Here is an 18,069-nt window from a genome sequence, read left to right on the forward strand (position 1 = left end):
ATCCCCTGTAGTTCAGTCAGCACTTCACACAGCACTGCAGCCTCCTCCTGAAGGCATCTGGTCAGTCCCATTCAGCAGATGCTGATGCCTTGGGGGTTCAGTTATGTTGGGGCAGTAAAGGATTGTGTTTTTTTTTAAATCCATTATAACCTTCAACACATAGGATTCTTCTTACAAGTAAAATTCTGAGAAAAAAGTGGAAATAGCTTTGATGAGAGTCCCTCACAGTCTTCCATGTGAATATTTGCTGTTTAGCAACTCAAATTGCATACTACTTTTTAACTAAGATTAATTTAGCATAATAAAAGATTATGACTGTGGACGACAGGGACTCCTGCTGTATCCCTTTGGTAGGTTGTACTTTGGTTTAATCAATTCGGATATAGTTTGATTTCACCTCTTTTAAGTTTCATTCAGAAAATGTTTCTTAATAGTGTTCTTGAATTTAGCTGCTACCAGTTCTAGTCATGGGATGGCAATAAAACTTTGAGACTAAATGGATTTTTGACAATACTGTGAGACGGATGTTGCTTGATATTGTTCTCCATTTAAAAAGACATAAATGCACACAAATGACACTTCATCAGAGACTATTCTTTTTTTACTAACACCAGAGAAAAATAAACAATGTGCAGGTAACTGCCAAGATCTGAGTTATTGATCAGAGCAAAGAAGCTGAATGTGTAAATTTGTATAGGCAGTTTACCAGCCACAGAATGACAAAAGTACTGAGAAAGGCTTGTGGGTGCAACAGTCAAGTCTTGAAATGGTGCCTGATGGTGTGTGTAATGCCTCTGAGTGGCTGTGTGGAGATTGTTGGAGGGATCCACGTGCCCAGCTCTCAGTCCTGCACTCTGGGTGCTCTGCAGTCTGGACACCTCGGGGGTCCTCTCCTAGACCAGTCTGTGCGTTAGACATCCTTTCAGCACATTGGTGCTCCTGCTTGTGCTGCAGCGAGGTGGCGGGGTGCTTAGTGTCCGTTTGTGGTGTGTAGTGTCCTTGCAGAACTCTCGCCTCGCATGGCTCACCTCATTTCCCCGTCTAGCTCTTCTCCTGTGTCTTCCTTAACAGCACGGTTACTATTACAGCTGTTTCATCACCTGTTCCAATTGGATAAGGCAAGCATGTACCCACCGGCCACTCACAAACCTGTCCACTTGGGAAGGGCCTCTAGTGCTGCTGTCCTGGAAATTGCCGTCCAGTTCTGGGTCTGGGCGGTGCGGCCAGCTGGTGGGCAGAGGATTTGGTTCAAACTGAGCCTTGGTCTTGCTTTAACGCCAACATCCTCACTGGGTTTTTGATGCCCGGCTGACAGTGTTGCTGGAGCAACTGGGATACAGAAACAGCTGAGAGCCATTTTTGTGTGTGATCTAACTGTATAAAAACCTTGCTTGACATTTTTTAAGAAGTGCAGATGCTGACTCGGAGCAGGTAGTTTGTATTTTGAAACCGATGTGTGGATGCTGGCTGGGAGGCAGTGTTGTCAATGCCAGCAGCACTGGTGAAAGCCTGTTCTCAGGGTCCCTGAAGAGCAAGTTGTGGAGCCACATCTTTTAATGTGATAGATCAAAGAGTTGATTAACTGGTTAATATAATATAATATAATCTGATAACGAACCTAATAATAAATGTAAACCATTAATAGATAGGAAATGAGGAGACCCAGGAGTGCGGAAGGGTTGATGATGAGTGTGGCCTGTGTGGAGGGTTCTGCAAGCCGGACTCGTTGGTCAGGAATCTCTGTCAAGTTTTGAAAGGGGTGTGTGGCTGGGGGCTGGATAGGCAGCAAGGCTGCATGATAGCCTGGCGACGTTAGTGTTCGGTCAGATGGGAGAAAACAGCATGACATCGGTGGAATTGTGACTTTATCCAGGGAGTCACTTAAACTTGGAGCTCCTGCAGGCTGAAAAACATAGAAACATCTTTTTCAAAAAAGCCCTCTCGTGAATTTCACATCCTCAGTGAGGAGGAGTCATAGGAGTAGCAGAACAGCTCAAATGGATTGTGTTTCCTTGCTGCTGAGGTGCTCAAGGTGTATGGATAGTTTTTGGTTGAACAGGTCCTTTGCTGGGTGAAATGTGCTCTTATATTCCCTCAAATTGTAGGGTAGCTTCCTAAGACAGAGCAGTAACCAGGTGAAACCAGTTGGTTCTGTATTGATTGACATGGGGAGAGAACATTTCTAGTTCAGAAACTGCGGCTTCATGGATGTGTAGGAATGAGGTGTTGTGCATGTCTTAGCTGTAGGGATTATAATCGCAGCAGAGTATGTTGTTGCTCTCGAGGTGCACAGTCTTACTGTGGGGTGCCTGTCTAGGAGAGCAACTCTTGCTGCCCAGTGCTGGTCCACACCTTCTCCATGCGTGCGGTGTCAGGTTCAGCACAAGCCCCTTCTTCCACAAATGCGTGGGATTTGGGGGCAGTAGGAGCAGTTCGCCGCCCGTCCTGTTCAAGGAAAGGGGGGGCAGGGTTAGTCTTCTCCAGATTTTTCCCCTAGAAGGGGGGGGTTCAGGCCCCTGGTCCCATACAACCACACTCATGATTTCCATGGCAAACGGGCTGTTGTTTTTCCCGTCCCTGAAGCTGAAGGTTACATCTCTCTTTCTCTCAGTCTGTCTCTCTCTCTTGTCTGTGCGTGCGCCCGGCTGCCCTCCCCTGCCCTGCCTCATTCTCTGTGTGTTTGGCTTTGCAGAGGGTGCTCACGATCCTGGGCCAGAGGGTCTCGATGCACTACAGCGATCCCAAGCCCAGGGCGAATGAAGACTGGCTCTGCAACAAGGTACAGGGCAGTCTTGCTTTGCTTTTCGCTCACTTCACAAGGCCAGTGGTATCTCGAATGTTATTACGGTTAATGGAACTGTCTTTTCAACTTTTGAAAATCAAGATTTTTTTTTCTGCATGTGTCCTATAACTTTAGCTCACGTTTTAAATCTGTCAAAGCACTGAGTTTAATGGCAAAAACAATGTCAGTGACAGTCTACAGGCTACAGTGTGTGTTGGGATGTCCAGACTGGCCTACCCTGTGTATTTAGATGTCAGAATATTTTGTGCACGGAGACCTTTTCAACTTCACAATTTTTAAAAGGAATTTGAAATGTAGGCTTTTGAACCCTGTTCTTCAAAGCTGATCTCTGCTGTGATGTGGATTGTGGCCATGGCAACAAGTGTCTGCGATGGCTCGTTTCAGCTCCTCCATTGTCTTGATGCTTCACTGCTGTTAGAGTAATTGAGCTGAGAGGCGCCTACGTGCCACCCTGTCCACTGGGCCTTCCCACGGTGTGGCAGTCAGTGTGGTGATGGAGGTGCTTGACTGTCGTGTGTTTCCGTCTCTCTGCAGTGCGGCGTGCAGAACTTCAAGCGGCGAGAGAAGTGCTTCAAGTGCGGCGTGCCGAAGTCGGGTGCGTTGAGGAGTGGGCAAGAGGGCAAGATCCATGGGAAAGGGGAGGCTACAAGCGGAACAGCAGGAGAGCGCCGATGGGATGTGCTGCTCTTTGACTGATGCGTTTCTCTTTCCGCTCTTGCCTTCAATCCGCAGAAGCAGAGCTGAAGCTGCCCCTGGTCCGCAAAGACGTGCCCCTGGGCCATCTGAAGGAGTCCTCCCAGGGCTTACTGCCCCTGCCCACCCTGTATGCCCCTGCGGCCCCTGTCCTGCCCATTGCTGGGGTGCCTGCTCAGAGCGGAGAAGTAGCCAATGATAGTGAGTATCGCAGCAGCGTCCTCCCACTTCAAACTACTGCCACCCGGGTTGTGTGTGCTCCAGTGTGATCAGTGTATGTGTGAGCCTCCCTGCCCGATGTCTGAACCGATTTTTATGTATCATAAGCCTGCCTTGATAGGGCTGTCTGTTCAGCAGATCAGTAATGTACACACTTATCTGAAGGCAGGTATTACTGTTAATACCTGCAACTGGGAGCCTATCCAGGAAGGCCCAGATGTGACACCCGTTCAGCGCAGGACACCAGCCCACTGTGCCGTCTTCCAACAGATAGTTGTGTGGTGTTGTCTGTAAAACCCCTCCATAGGCCTGACAGCCAGCTTGTCCCTGTGTTTGTGTGCAGCTCTGATTCTGCGTAACCTGGGCCCTCACACCACGCTGGAGTCCATCCTGACAGCACTCTCACCCTTCGCCACTCTCTCGCCCTCCAACGTGCGGCTCATCAAGGACAAGCAGACACAGCTCAATCGCGGCTTCGCCTTCCTGCAGCTCTCCACCATTGTGGTGAGACCTGCCGCCTCTGCTTCTGGCCAGGAGTGGTGGGTGTGTGTGTGAGCGAGCGTGCGAGGGCGTGTGTGGGTGTGGTGAGCGTACGAGGGTGTGAGTGTGTGCACGCTTGTGAGTGTGAGTGCGAGGGTGTGAGCATGTGAGATCAGCATGTGGAATTTGCATAAGGGGACGCATTGAGAGTATTGTGGTTTATTTCCTTTTAAAATGTTCTAGATTTTACATAAAAATCTGGATGTTTTAATTTTGCATCTGTTGACTACAGGACCATATAATGACTGAGAATTTTGTGCTGTGTAGGACTGTTTTCTTCACACAGGAGTGTATCGGTCCTTTACAGAACTGTGTGTGCAGTAATATTTCCCACATTCTGCAGGAATCAAATATTATTCTTGCATTTGTTTGTTTTGTAATAGTGACTACATTAAGCAACAATATTACTGTGTCATAAAATAAGAAAATGTCCTTCAAAATCAGGTATTTTTTATTGTCATAAAACTAGTCTCTACTGAATGAAAATTTTACTATAGGACAACTAAGGAAAAATCCCACGCAAGTGTATATTGGACGAAAGCCAAGCAGTATGCTATCTTACTGTTCAAAGTTCAAATCCGTCTCCAAATAATATTTGTAAACGGGAAGTCTGGCAAGTTGTGAACTGTGGTGTGAAGACACTTCCAGAATTGTTAACTTGCATGCTTTTAAGTCCCCTTAATGGCAGTTTTATTTTTTTTTCCAAAAGGAAGTACTTGTTATTTTGGACTTCACTGCGTCGATCCCATTTTTACAGTCTTCTGTGTCGCACAAGCAGAGCTTGAGATACAGAAGGCAGCTATAGCTCCTGTACTGTACTTTTGTAGACAAAGGGCTTTTATCCAGATAGATTCATACACGTTTGTAGAACCGGGTGTTGTACTGGCACGATCCGAGTGCAACACGCTCACTCTTTTTTTACGAGCGTTTGATTAACACATTTTCATGTTAACACATTTTACAAATGAGTGTTCGTTTCTTGGTATGTGCAGTGAGAGCATGTGAAACTATGCACATATCCCTGTCGGTGTTCCCTGGCGGTGAATGTGGTCGTGTCTGTGCTGTATGGTTTGTTTCCTGCGGTGGTCACGTCATGCTTCAGGCATTCCTGTGGAGGGAAAGATGTTTTTCTATGAACCTCAGGTCCTCAGAGTGCGAATCGTCGCCTGTCTGTAGAGTAGCACCACTTCGTTTTCCTCTTTGTTGTTTCTCCTTCTTTCCTTCCTACTGTTTTTTTAAATAAATGAATATTTATGTGTTCTGTATATTTACCTTTACTGTTATTGACGTGTTATCTGTAGTTACATCTACAGTTCTGTGTAGTAGTAGCCTGGAGAGCCTGTCTTTACTGCTGTGTCATGTTGTTCACAGGAGGCATCTCAGCTGCTGCAGATCCTGCAGGCTCTCCAGCCGCCCCTCAACATCGATGGGAAGAGCATCGCCGTTGAGTTCGCCAAGGGCTCCAAGCGGTACGGTGCTCCGCCTTGGAGCCAACTTGACCCCATGGAGAGGCCTGTGGGACCGATGAGGGGAGGACATTGGACTCAGGCTGGTGTTGAGTGTGACTGTGAAGCCCCTGTGTGACAGTCGCTCTCTCTCTCTCTTCCAGCGACGTTTTTCTCACAGACAACAGCCGGGTCAGTGCTGCCACAGTGGCCAGTACAGCCATTGCAGCTGCTCAGTGGGCTGTAACTCAGGTAACTACAGCTGTACAGCGGGGGGGTCACTCAGGAAATGCAGCTGCTCAGTGGGGTCACTCAGTCAGCCTTGCTGATTGTTTCTGGCACTGGCCATCCTTGGAGAAAGACCATAAAACTACCACTAACATTCACTCGAAGAGAAGAGACTGGTTTGCTAGTAGCTTATAGATTCTACATTTCATTCAGATTTGTTGAAGGACCCCAGAATGTTTCCTTTCAGTCTCCCCCAACTCTGCGTAAAGCACATCATCTTTCAGACACGTTTTCCACATTTCCATTGTGTTCAGATTCTGCATCTTCTCGTGCAGGATGTGTCGTTTTGAGCAGCACAGATGTGCTGCTGAGGTCACTGATGTGGTTGATTCTCTTGCAGACAGCTCAGACGGCAGCAGCAGGTGCTCAGAGTGCCGATTACAGCCTGTACCAGCAGGGGGCAGTGTATGGGGAGACGCAGGAGTATTCACAAGCTTACGAGACGCAGAGCAATCCACATGGGAGCGGCACTGCTGCGGGCGCTGGGCTGATAGGGTCATACGTGGCCACAACTCAAGGTCAGTACCAGCAAATATGTACACTAGTGGGAAACGGAAAGAAACCTTTCTTTCCAGTGCATCTGGGGTTCGGAGCGCATCCTTGCCAGCACATTGAAGGATAAATTGGCACTTTTCCATTCACTTAGCTGACTGCTGCACCTCATGTACCACCACAGTGACCACAAAGTAGGTGCAGCCTTGCGCTGATAGAGACAGAGCCATTTTCACTTCCTGTGTGTCCCACAGAGCCTTGTCTGAGGAGTGACAGGTCCCCTCTCTGACTGGTGCTGTGTAGCTCTTTCTGAGAGCCCTGCAAGCTCACGGGTGCTCAGCAGATGGCAAGCCTGCTGTTGCACTACAGCTCAAAGGCACTGTGGCCAACCTGAGCCTGTCTGAGGAATCTTGCTGTCTGCTTGCCAGTGACAGAGCCCAGACTAGATCGATGATGTCTGGACTGATGGGCTGCACAGAGGATGTGACCATGTGCTGTGATTTGCCGTGCCACAGCATTTACCTGTATATATTTATGCGTGACTGCAAGTCCTTTTACATTACTTTTGCTGAATTTAATATTTGAATGTGTTTTCTGTCCCTCTGAGACAGCAGCGACAGTCTCTTCAGAGCCAGAGGTGCCTGGTGTGGATCCTGTACAGCTGCCCCAGACAACAGCAGCTCAGACGCCCATGGTGACCACAGAAGCCAGCACACAGTCGGCCCAGGTACCCACGCAGGACTGGCTCTCTGTCACCCACACAAAGGCTTGCAAGAGACTATAAAATACTTGCTCTGTGCTATAAACAGTATTAGGACATTGCAGTGGGATAATGTTTCCATTCCTTTTTCTAACCCCTTTGCCTGGTTCAGGGCTGTGGGGAAGCCAGACCCCATCCGGCAAGGGGGTAAGCCCTGGACAGGTTCCAGAGGGAAATACAATGTGTTGCTACAGGCCAGAATGCTCTGGTGTCAAGTCGGTGTTGCGGCAGGAAGCCGTGTCGCAGGGGTGTAATAGAGGACAGGCCCGGCTCTCGTGCGACTGAGGCTGGTGCGTCTGCCTGGCCCCGCAGGCCGCAGAGGCAGGGCAGCTCTGGCCACAGCGCTCGCTGGAAATCTGCCACTCTGTCTCTGTGTCGGGAGAAGAAGGGTGTCTGTTTGATTGGGGTTTTCAAGATTTGATTCTGTATGTATGAGAGGTTCTGTCGGTGACTCTCCCAGGCTGTCCAGTACACCCAGCCAGCCACAGCTCACAAGACGGAGATCATCGGCAAACCCCAGCCAGCCGCCAGCAGCCAGCCTGCCACCCCTGGCACTCCCCTCGAGTACCAGCAGTACCGTGAGTACCCCCCCCCCCCCCCCAGAGGGCCTGTTCCCTGTCCGGTTGGGGATACCTTGTGAAAAACAGTAGGCCATGTTTTTGTGAGGCAGCTGAAAAGCGTCTCTCCTGTCTTACTGCAGGATGCGTGTCCTTATTGCAGTTTTTAATTTCCTGCCACTAGGGGTTTTAAAAGGATAAAGAATGGTGCTCATTTTGAGAGATGCTCAGATATTGTGCTTCATGAGCTTTTGTATTCAGAATTTCATACACGTCATTCATTCAGTGGTCTTGCATGATTCCAGTAAGATTATTAATTCAATCAGGGACCAAATAAATCTGTGCACGCAAGCAATGGGGCATCTTTCTCATTCCAGCTGTTCCAGATGTGTCTACCTACCAGTACGATGAGACTTCAGGCTATTACTACGACCCCCTGACTGGTCTCTACTATGACCCCAACTCCCAGGTGCACCAATGTCCTCAAACTTTTAGGAGTTTGTTTGAAGTACGGCTATGTGTTGCTCTCCAGAAGAATTACATTAAAAACTGACAAAGGCACTGAGCAGACTGACCAGCCTTCCGATTCCAAGGGTCTTCTGGTTATTGATCTGACTCCTGGCCTTTTTGAACCCTTAATTGACCTAAAGGTTGCCTCCTCAAAGCTGAAAGTGAACTTGGTATATTTTATAACATTGCTTCTTGTTTATTTAAAAAGTTGTTCATTTGCCCATCTTTACTTTTGCAAAGTCAATTAGGACTCGGCTTTAATAAAACCATAAGCCAGAATTAAACGAGTGCTGCTCTAGGCCGTACCAGGGATGAATAGCTTAAACTGAGGGTCTCTGCTGTCCTTGTTCCTCTGCAGTAGAACTAGGGTCTCTGCTGTCCTTGTTCCTCTGCAGTATAACTGGGGTCTCTGCTGTCCTTGTTCCACTGCAGTATTACTTCAATGCCCACACTCAGCAGTACATGTACTGGGATGGTGAGCGCCGCACCTACATCCCTGCTGCCCAGCAGGGCTCTGAGGCCCAGCCTGCAGCCGCGTCCAGCGCCACTGTGCCCACACAGACTGCTGCCTGTAATGCGTCCACCAAGGAGAAGAAGGACAAACCCAAGACCAAGACTGCCCAGCAGGTACCTGCCCAGCAGGAGCAGCTGTGAAGGGAGGAACAGCCACTCCGGAGCTTCTTATAGCCTGAACTTTCATTTCTTAATCAGAAATCCTTAGAATATCCTTAGAATAGTTGATGATGAACTGGAAGAAAGGTCTGCAGAGTTGAGATGTGTGCTCCTGCTGTGCTACACTATAGTCTTACTCTCTGCAAATGCACCATGGCCGAGAGTATTGAAGTGTTTCTTCTGCATCACATGTGAAGCTTAATTTATTATATATGCCCATTTGAACATTATTCTGCTTTATTGAAACTAAAGTCAAATGAACGGGAGGCTGCAGTACAGAAATCAGTGAGGGACATCAGGTAACATCGGGCCCTGTGTCGCCATTTCTGTCTGGTCCTTTCACAACCAAATATTTTATCAGTTTATTTTATGGTACAGAGGTGTTTCTGTTATGTGTAATTATTTGTCAGAACGGAACTCCAGAGAATAGCCGTCTGTCTTAGTGTGGATATTGATGTTGAAGCCAATTTTTGTAACTGGGCATGTGTAGATCCATGGCTGCCCGGCTTGACCATGGCCACTCTCACAGCTGGACGGCGACCTGTTTCTGTACGTTCGGTCTGCAAGCGATGAACGAGTGAAGCCTCACAGGAACTGGGTCCAGGAGGCTGCAGGGAAGTGTAGGAACAAATTCCTGGCCCTCTGCTCACAGACACCTCTCTCCTCCTCCACAGATCGCCAAGGACATGGAGCGCTGGGCCAAGAGCCTGAACAAACAGAAGGAGAACTTCCGCTCCACGCTGATGCCCCTGAGCTCCTCCCGGGAGGACGAGAGGCGGGAGTCGGCCAGTGCGGACGCTGGCTACGCCATCCTAGAGAAGAAGGTACGCTCCTGCTGGAGACACGGGCTTGGAGGGATGGGGCTAGAGCTGTGGGTCTGTGTTTGAGGCCCTGCGGGTCAGTGGAGTTACCGCACAGAGCACCAGAGCTAGTCGTCAAAAGGACAAATTATTTCTTAACTGCTACATCTAGAGCACTGGCTCTGGCTTCCTCTTTCAGGGGACGCTGTCGGAACGCCCCCAGACATTGATGGATCAGCTGAAACGCAGTGAGGAAAGAGGGGTGAGTACTCCTGTGTTCTCTAACAGGGGGCGGTCTTGCCCCGTCTGAGGACTGTCCACCCATGATTGTTCGTACCCCTGACCTCACGGGGAGCAGAAAAAACAAATCGGCAACTTAATTAAGCTGCAGCTGCTGTTTGAAAGCAAACGCATGAATGTGCTTGAGCACACCCTGCCCAACCTTGCCGAGATCTGATGAAATAAGGCTTCAGGCTCGCAGAGCTGCTGCCTGGGTGTTCTGGGCTGCGTGAGCGCTATCAGCGTCCTTTTCTCGATTCCCCTGTGCTGCAGAAGAGCAGCCCGCCGCAGGGCCTGGTGGCTGCCTACAGCGGGGAGAGCGACAGCGAGGAGGAGGGGGAGAAGGGGGCGGATCGCGAGGAGCGGCTGACCGACTGGACCAAGCTGGCCTGCCTGCTCTGCAGGAGACAGTTTCCCAGCAAGGAGGCGCTGCTCCGGCACCAGCAGCTGTCCGAACTGCACAAGGTGAGGAGTAGGACCGCCGGTCCACCTGTCCCACCACTGCAGCACAGCCCACTCCCGATGGACCGGTCCAGCCGCATGATGGAGAATGATCCTGTCACAGAGGATACAGCACTGAGTCTCTGCGCTAGTTTCCTTCATGTCTTCTGACCAATTTCTGTTTCAGCAAAACCTGGATCAGAGGAAAGCCCGCATGACTGACCAGGAGGGAGCAGACCGAGAAGGAGAGGTTGGTGTTTGTGAGTTTGCCGTTAGACACACACTGGCGAAAAGCAGCCTGCTTCACAGATAAGTTGTCCTTACAGGAACAAGCACAATAGCATGTGATATTGTTTGTGTTGTAGTGAAATATGCAGTCATTTTGTTGTTTCATTTTGATTAGTTTGTGCACATTCTGCGATTTGGAATAAAACGACCCCTTTGTTCCCAACTGCGTGTCTTGCAGTTGCACTCTTGAAGGAGAGGAAAGAGACAAGAAAATCAGAATAGCGAACATGTCAATGCCTGAAGCTCTCGGTGCTCATTAAAATGTGGATCTGCAAGTGTTTTTCCTTTATTCTCAGCTGAGATACAGAGATCGAGCAGCAGAGCGGAGGGAGAAGATCGGGTTCCCAGAACAGTCCGATACCAAGAAGAGAAAGTACAGCTCCATGTAAGGCAGGCGACCCATGTAAGGGTCGTGTGGCGTTAATACCTTCTACATCACCCACTGCCACCCCTGCAGTACAGATCTATGTTAGAGTCCAGTTTAAAACTGTAAAGAAAAACATTCAAAGCATTGCTTCAAAGCATTGCTCCTGTCCAGGAAAACAAAAAAGAGCCTGTTCTGTGCTGCCTGTGTTGTCAGTTTATGGTTGTGCTCCTGTCCCATCTCATTCATGTTTTAAATCATTGCCAGTCATTAGCTAGCAGGACCCAAAGTTGAACAGCAGAGCTCCATTGTGCTTGTCAGTAAGAGTAAACAAAACCAGAATGTCTCCCTCTTCTCTCTCTCAGCGATGGGGTGGCGGGGAACAGCCTGGGCGCCCGGATGCTGCAGGGAGGGGTGAAGAGGAGCATGCTCGCCCGAAACATCCAGGTGGAGTGACAGGGAGAGAGGACCATGAGAGACTGAGCTTTCAGCCCAGCAGGGACCAGGAGGGGCCGCTGGCCGTCGTCCACACTCCTGTTTCACACCACCTTCAGAAGATATGGACTTGAGTGTTGGTCTGTCTTGTCACTGGTGCAGCTGTTGAGAAAATCGGCCCCTACACTGCAATACAAACTGGCATAAGTACTGGCTTTGAGTGGATCAGCGGACAACCCCTAGAGCCTCAAGGACACCTGTTTTTATGTGCCCCCAGGAGGGCTGTGCCAGGGGTGGGCTGCTGCCCACAGGCACACATTGTCCTCCCCGTGAAGCTCAGCAGAGGTGGGAGAAGTGCTGGCGCACTGTGCAGAGATGCAGCGTCTTTCACAAATTGATTAAAGGTGCTGAAGTGCATGGGGCAGTTTCGTCTTTTGTCACACTAATCTGGGAACAGATGAAGTATTTCCCTTCCCTTGTTTTATGAATTCATTCAGGTACACACTGAGCAGTTAGGGCTACAGCTTAGACTGACAAAATGGCTTTGTGGCTTGAAGCAAAAGCAGCTTCACCTGGATGGGAGTTTCAGTTGTTTGGATGAAGGGTATCCTATAAAGTTACAGCATAGGCAGCTCTAAGAGAAGAGATCTGTACCTTTGGGGGGGGGGGGGGGGAGTTTCTCATGTCAGGTGCCACTGTTAACAAAGACATCACTAGAGGTTTGCAGTTTTGAGCCCATACAGTGAAAGCCACTAGCAGCCAGCAGTGTGGAAACAAGGGTATTTTATCAAATTAAAGGATCAGCACTGGAGTGAAGCTACAGAGCTATACGGCTCAAAACAAACGAGCTCCAACAGTAACACTCCACTTTCCCTGCCCGCAGCTGAGAGACCCTGGCTCTCAAGTTTCCTCATCTGCAGAGGGAACGGACAGCAGGCAGCTGGTTCCAGCTCGCGGGGGGGTTCCTGGGCGCAGCCTTCTGCCAGTCAGGGTCCCAGTGGCCGGTGCAGCCCCACCACAAGCTCCTGATAGTAAGGCTCTGAAACAGAGAAGACCCGCAGAGAGCCACACACGTGTAACTCCATGCCTTCAGGGCCACGTGTTCCCCCATCTCTTCACGCCTCCTCTGATTTTCATTTATGAATAAATCAAATGTTTTTGAGTTTCAGGTTGAAAATTTACTGGAAAAATCTTCAACCCTTGTGAATTAGTCTTGTCCATTCTTGCCCCTTTTGCATTAAAATCCAGTAACTTGCTCCCCTTACAGTATCTTCCAATACAGAACAGCCTAAAACCTTTTCCAGTTTCTAGAACATCAAGCTGCACCTGAAACCTAAGATAACTCAAACAGCATGAAGGGTATTTCCCAATTTCGCTTTGTTTGCTTTGTGCACTCGTACAGGAGCTGACTGTATACATACCAGTGTCGGGGTGCAAGTAGGAGTGGCGTAGCAGGAAGTCCAGTACAACCATGGCGCTGTTGGGCTTGAACTCTGCACTGACCAGCACCTCCTTCACCTGCAGGTGTGAGAGAGGAGTTTCAGTGCACATCCTGCTAACGCTGGAGACTTGAGCTCCTCCTTCCCCCCATGATTTCCCATCTCCTGCCTAATGCTGTCCTCTCCAGAATATGATGTTACTGGGCCTGCGAGACAGGCATGTTTTCATTAATGCATATGCTGATACTAATTGGGAACATGATGATCACTGCAACACAAGGTGCAAATCTTGTTTTCAACATTCATTAAACCCACGTTAAGGTATAATGCGAGTCTCTAGATCATGCAGCTGCCTAGGGGACAGGCGTATTACATGCAACATAAAACATAATTGTTCCTGCAACAGACCAAAGTTATTTAGAATTCACATTGCAAATTAAAAAGGTTTAAATTTCTCCTGGTAAACAAGGAATGTCTGTCCCGGCTCTCTTCTCGAACCCCCAGCCCCATCTTGTCCCCGGCTCTCCTCTCGAACCTGCAGCCCTGTCCCCAAGGACAATGGTACTGCTGTCTGCCAGAGGAGCCCTGATTCTGCCAAGCACAAACCTGACACCAAGCCCTGGCTCTCAGGGGTTGTGGTTCTGATCCAAATGCTGTGGGAGCCGGCTGCACACACACCGTGTCGGACTGTGCTGTTCTGTGGCAGCTCTGGCAGCAGATGACTGATTGTGGTCTAATCAAGCTCTGACCTTGTCCATGGGCCACAGGTAGAATGCCTGCACCTCCCCATCTCCAATCTCTGGGGCGAAATCGTGGGGCACCTCTAGGTCAAACACAAACTGGCTCTCTGGGAAGACCCCCTCATCGTCCTCATACGTGTAGCTGAGGAGAGAAGCCAGAGGTCAGAGCTCACGCTGGGAGCAGGAATGCATATGCAGAGTTCACTCAGGACAACCCCTGCAGGGTTCTTCCCCCAGAAACCAAGACAGGCTGACAAATTTTCTTTCTAGCAATGTCTAACTTTCAGTCAAAATTGAAAGACTGCCTTCATTGTTACAAAGCACTTGTCATTAGCCAACACCTGTAATGCAGCAGAGTATAGCACAAGCACTACAAGGAAGCAAGAAAACGCACCATCAGAACAGGCCACAGTGCAATAATTCCTGTTCGATCTAAGTGGAGCAGTTAAAAAATTCACAGGCTACATATTGTTCAAACCACAGTCCTGCTTTTATTTTGGTACAAGAGAATAATCCCCTGGGTAGGGAATAAGCAATGATCATGGAAGCCCGCAGCATTCAAAATGCTTAAAATGAGTAGAAGTAGCAAGCAAACTAGCTGACAAAGTCCTAACTGCAGACTTCGGTCAGCTCCAGCAGGTATTGTACTGCAGGGATCTATTGCTTCAGGCTGAACTCCAGGCACTAACCCTGGTCAGAGCTCTGTACTCTGCAGCGGACTCTCAGTCTCTCACGCGTGCGGCTCGCTCACCTGACAGTGCTCACGGGCCGCGCCAGCTTTGCAATGCACTCTGGGATGCACGCCTCCTCCATGCACTCCTTCACCAGAGTCTCTGCGATGGTGGTCCGACAGGCCACCCCTCCGGCCACCTGTGTGGACAGCGGACACAATCACCCTCACAAGGTCAGACTGCATCCTCCAGCCGGGCTGAACTTCCCCCTTACCCAGAAAATCCCTGTAAGCTGCTTCCAGCTGGTAAAACTCCCTTAACGTGGAATTTTTGTTAACTGAAATAGAAGGTGCCTTTTCTCGCTTAGTGCTGCTGTTCAGAAACTGCAGACTTTTCGTTAGTCCACTTAATGACAAGGAGAGACCTTCAGTCTCCTGCTGACTGTGGCTCTTCTTCCTCCTTTAACAAAGCAACCAGATTCTAGAGCTGCTCTGAGTCTTTTCTCCACTGTTAACCTGCACCACTGGAGCAGCCAGCGCACAAACTCCGTACAGACAGGGAGAGCAATTGCCTTGCCACCTAAATAATGTCTAAATTAAAAATGAAACAAAATGCAAGAATATCAACCTGCAGTTCACATGATGGGCTGTGTTCTGCTCTAAACAATACCTATCAATTGCAAATGTGTTCAAGGGCACCCCTGAGAAAACGGGTGTCGGCACACACTCCTGCTGGTAGCTCTGACAGCGGTAAGGGAGCCTGACAGCTGGCCCGGCCCTTGAGCTCGGGGCTGCTGGGCCATCATGTCCTGCTGCTGCTGGGAGCAGAGGGGAGTCTGGAGGGAAAGAGTGCAGGAGGACAAGCTAGAGATGGGACATAGTTAAGGAAGGACTCTGCACCATGTTGTCCAGGAGTCCAGGGTAGGTGGGCTTGCTGAGGGACCTGCGCGCCACCCACATGGCCAGCTGCCCGTCCGCCTGGCGCGTGAACCCGTTAACATGGACGCCATAGCGCTTCACACCGAAAAGGCCTGTGGAGAGCAAGCACACATAGACAGCGGGTCATGTGACCAGGGCCCCCAAGACAGGCCAGACTTCTGCTCAGCTCCTGCAGCTGGGCTGGGGGTTGGGATGGTGTGAAACGTGTGGAACTCCTCCAGAGGCTGCAGAGAGCTCCCATTATCACCATAAAGGCATTTCTATAGCTCGGCCACCCAGGTCCCAGCGAGCTTGAGATACAGGAGCAGTGCCAGGAGCAGGAATTCAAGCACAGGAATGCGAGTGAAGAAGGGGGTTATGGGGGTCAGACTGTAAGACCAGAGTGGAGTTCAGCGTTTTCAGCCCTGCTCTTACAAGCAGCCCCGGGAGTCTGGGGTGTCAGGAGCAGATCGGGGTGCCAGACTTACTGGTAGCCGAGCGCTCCATCGCCAGGAGGGGCTGGTCACAGCATCGCGCCATCACCTCGTACTTCTGCAGAACAGAGAGCCGTCAGGGTAGGAGAAAGCCCGGCTGCCGTCCCTACGCACTCTCCCAGCACAACAAAACTGTAAGAGGTTTGCGAGCACTTCTGAGGAGCCCACGATAAACTGCGTCCTGGAAGTTTCCTTGATCCGAACACGGAGGGGTGGGGTCCCTGCCGCCTGACCTGAGGCTGGGCAGTGTGGTTAGGGGGGTTTGGGACAGTGGGGCTCTGGACAGCAGGGTTAATGGGGTTCGGGGCACTGGGGCGCAGGCCAGTAAGTTAAGTGAGGTTCAGGACGCAGGGCAGTGAGTTGAGTGGGGTTCGGGGCGCAGGGCAGTGAGTTGAGTGGGGTTCGGGACGCAGGGCAGTGAGTTGAGTGGGGTTCGGGGCCCAGGGCAGTGAGTTGAGTGGGGTTCGGGGCGCAGGGCAGTACGACTCACCTCCTCCCTCCAGCCCCTCAGGCAGCGAAACCTGTTCTCCTCCCGCAGGCAGCGCAAGACTGTGTCCACTGCTGCTGACCGCTCGGCGTAAGAGCCCAGGCTGGGGCTGAGCTCCACGCTGCCCCCCTGTGTCTGGAACACCTCCGAGAACCGGGCCAGCTCCTGCACCACCACAGGGGGCACCCAGCCCACCTGCTGCCCCGACACCACGAACGGGCAGCACTGAGCACGGCTGGATCCTGGGGAGAGGAGACAGAGTCCAGGGGCAGGGAGAGAGGAGAGAGCAGGAGAGCAGGAGAGGAGAGAGCAGGAGAGGAGAGAGCAGAAGAGGAGAGAGCAGGAGAGCGGAGAGCGGAGAGCGGAGAGCGGAGAGAGGAGAGAGGAGAGAAACGTTTTCCTAAAGTTTCCCCACACAAACTCTGCACATGGAGATCTGTAGAAACATCCTCCATGTGCACAGAAAAACACCTAACAACGCGTGAAGGGCCGAGTTAGACCGATACCCATTACTAATAAACACACAGAAGAGATACAGAATAAAGTATTGGCTACACCTGAAATCAGGGCTTAAAGCATATTGATCATTGGTCTTGTAAACATTAATCTTCTGATGTCCCTTTTAATGGCTCTTAGCATGTCACTGAGTGCTTGCCTGCCAATCTGATTCTTGCAACTTTCAATGTGTTTATGAATTGAACTTGCTTTATTTTTGTGCACGTAACCATTTGTAATATCTGTTGATCATATTTAACATTCAATGTGTCTTGAGATGGTATGTTTTACATCTGTTTTGTATTTCGCTTGCTGCCTGGTCAGTGAACTCCGCTCGTTAAAGCACAGCCTCGCTTGCACGAACTTTAACCATCTCATCCGAGTCCTGATGCCCAGCTCTGAGGCCCAAGTGCATCTGAACTGAGTCTTATCGACTGGAGTCTGTCCTGTTTGCAAGCCAGGGGGCCAATTCTGAGTCCCCTGGCGCCAGACATAATCACAGTCTATACCCACAGTGAATCCAAATACGAATCGAAAACTAGACGCGCCGCCTCACCTGGCAGGTAGAAGCTGTTCAGCCCCCGGAGGAGCCGGAGAGCTTTATCGGACCAGGACACGGGAGAGGCGGCCATCTGGGTTGCAGAGCCGGCGAGCGGGCAAGCGGAACCAGGCTGGTTAAGGGGGACCAGCAACTCTTCTGCCTCCGTCACCGCTGACCCGGCCTCTTCCCGTAGCTCTTGCTTTCTGCGCAAAACTAGGAAAAAGACTCTTTAAAGTAAAACGCATATACTCTTATCAACGTCTGAAAGTACAATTTTGCTGGAGAGTAGCTTTTTTTCTCAGTAACGATACGCCTGCGCTTGTTACTGAATTATTGAAATTAGTATTGAATTAGGAAGATTTCTCGGTCCACCTTAAACAGACCTCCTGTGATTGATAGGGAGTGTGTCCAGTCACCTGCTCCCTTCTGCTGGAATACCCGCCCCCTCCTCCGAGCAGCAGCACCAATCAGGACCGGGATAGTGACCCAGCTGATCTCATACAGGCGCACAGATTTCATCAACCTAATTGAGTCGCTACCTTACCGTCCGTCAGACTGATTTCACTACCTGTGCGAATCGCCGGCATTATTGCTAAATTTAGATTTTCATGTTAAAATATTTAAGCAATTTTAAATTTTAATAACCTTTTTATCATGACTGTTGAATCACAGTGTTTCCAAAGCAGCAACAACTAATTT

The 18,069-nt window shown here is 50.1% G+C and overlaps 2 protein-coding genes across 3 annotated transcripts in view; one reads left to right on the forward strand and one right to left on the reverse strand.

Moving 5' to 3' along the window:
* Positions 1 to 12,003, forward strand: part of rbm10 (RNA binding motif protein 10) — a 19,201-nt gene extending 7,198 nt beyond the window's left edge. For both annotated transcript variants that reach the window (XM_088623566.1, XM_088623567.1), the window contains 17 exons: positions 2,693 to 2,779; positions 3,338 to 3,398; positions 3,536 to 3,697; positions 4,059 to 4,219; positions 5,627 to 5,724; positions 5,865 to 5,952; positions 6,329 to 6,506; positions 7,092 to 7,207; positions 7,701 to 7,818; positions 8,175 to 8,266; positions 8,740 to 8,934; positions 9,654 to 9,803; positions 9,979 to 10,041; positions 10,332 to 10,523; positions 10,687 to 10,749; positions 11,084 to 11,172; positions 11,517 to 12,003. In XM_088623566.1, coding sequence (XP_088479692.1) covers positions 2,693 to 2,779; positions 3,338 to 3,398; positions 3,536 to 3,697; positions 4,059 to 4,219; positions 5,627 to 5,724; positions 5,865 to 5,952; positions 6,329 to 6,506; positions 7,092 to 7,207; positions 7,701 to 7,818; positions 8,175 to 8,266; positions 8,740 to 8,934; positions 9,654 to 9,803; positions 9,979 to 10,041; positions 10,332 to 10,523; positions 10,687 to 10,749; positions 11,084 to 11,172; positions 11,517 to 11,607 — 2,004 coding nt within the window. In that variant the 3' untranslated portion in view covers positions 11,608 to 12,003. The remainder of the gene's footprint in view (positions 1 to 2,692; positions 2,780 to 3,337; positions 3,399 to 3,535; positions 3,698 to 4,058; positions 4,220 to 5,626; positions 5,725 to 5,864; positions 5,953 to 6,328; positions 6,507 to 7,091; positions 7,208 to 7,700; positions 7,819 to 8,174; positions 8,267 to 8,739; positions 8,935 to 9,653; positions 9,804 to 9,978; positions 10,042 to 10,331; positions 10,524 to 10,686; positions 10,750 to 11,083; positions 11,173 to 11,516) is intronic.
* A 349-nt stretch (positions 12,004 to 12,352) lies between these two features.
* tpk2 (thiamin pyrophosphokinase 2) lies at positions 12,353 to 17,699 on the reverse strand. The gene is made up of 8 exons (XM_088623571.1): positions 17,386 to 17,699; positions 16,338 to 16,576; positions 15,842 to 15,905; positions 15,336 to 15,466; positions 14,517 to 14,635; positions 13,775 to 13,907; positions 13,008 to 13,104; positions 12,353 to 12,625 (listed from the first exon to the last, which is right to left on the reverse strand). The coding sequence occupies exons 1-8, from the start codon at positions 17,459 to 17,461 to the stop codon at positions 12,573 to 12,575; spliced, it is 912 nt and encodes a 303-aa protein (XP_088479697.1). The 5' UTR covers positions 17,462 to 17,699; the 3' UTR covers positions 12,353 to 12,572.
* Between the last annotated feature and the right edge of the window lie 370 nt (positions 17,700 to 18,069).

The sequence above is a fragment of the Lepisosteus platostomus genome, chromosome 3 (genome assembly GCF_059453375.1).
Source record: "Lepisosteus platostomus isolate fLepPlt1 chromosome 3, fLepPlt1.hap1, whole genome shotgun sequence".
Taxonomy (NCBI): domain Eukaryota; kingdom Metazoa; phylum Chordata; class Actinopteri; order Semionotiformes; family Lepisosteidae; genus Lepisosteus; species Lepisosteus platostomus.

What these genes read in the sequence shown, in the direction of transcription:
- tpk2 (XM_088623571.1), bottom strand. Translation starts at nt 17,461, where the DNA reads ATGGCCGCCTCTCCCGTGTCCTGGTCCGATAAAGCTCTCCGGCTCCTC. An exon ending in GAACAGCTTCTACCTGCCAG is followed by an intron (nt 16,577 to 17,385) that starts GTGAGGCGGCGC and finishes TCCTCTCCCCAG; the next exon opens with GATCCAGCCGTGCTCAGTGC. An exon ending in GATGGAGCGCTCGGCTACCA is followed by an intron (nt 15,467 to 15,841) that starts GTAAGTCTGGCA and finishes TGCTCTCCACAG; the next exon opens with GCCTTTTCGGTGTGAAGCGC.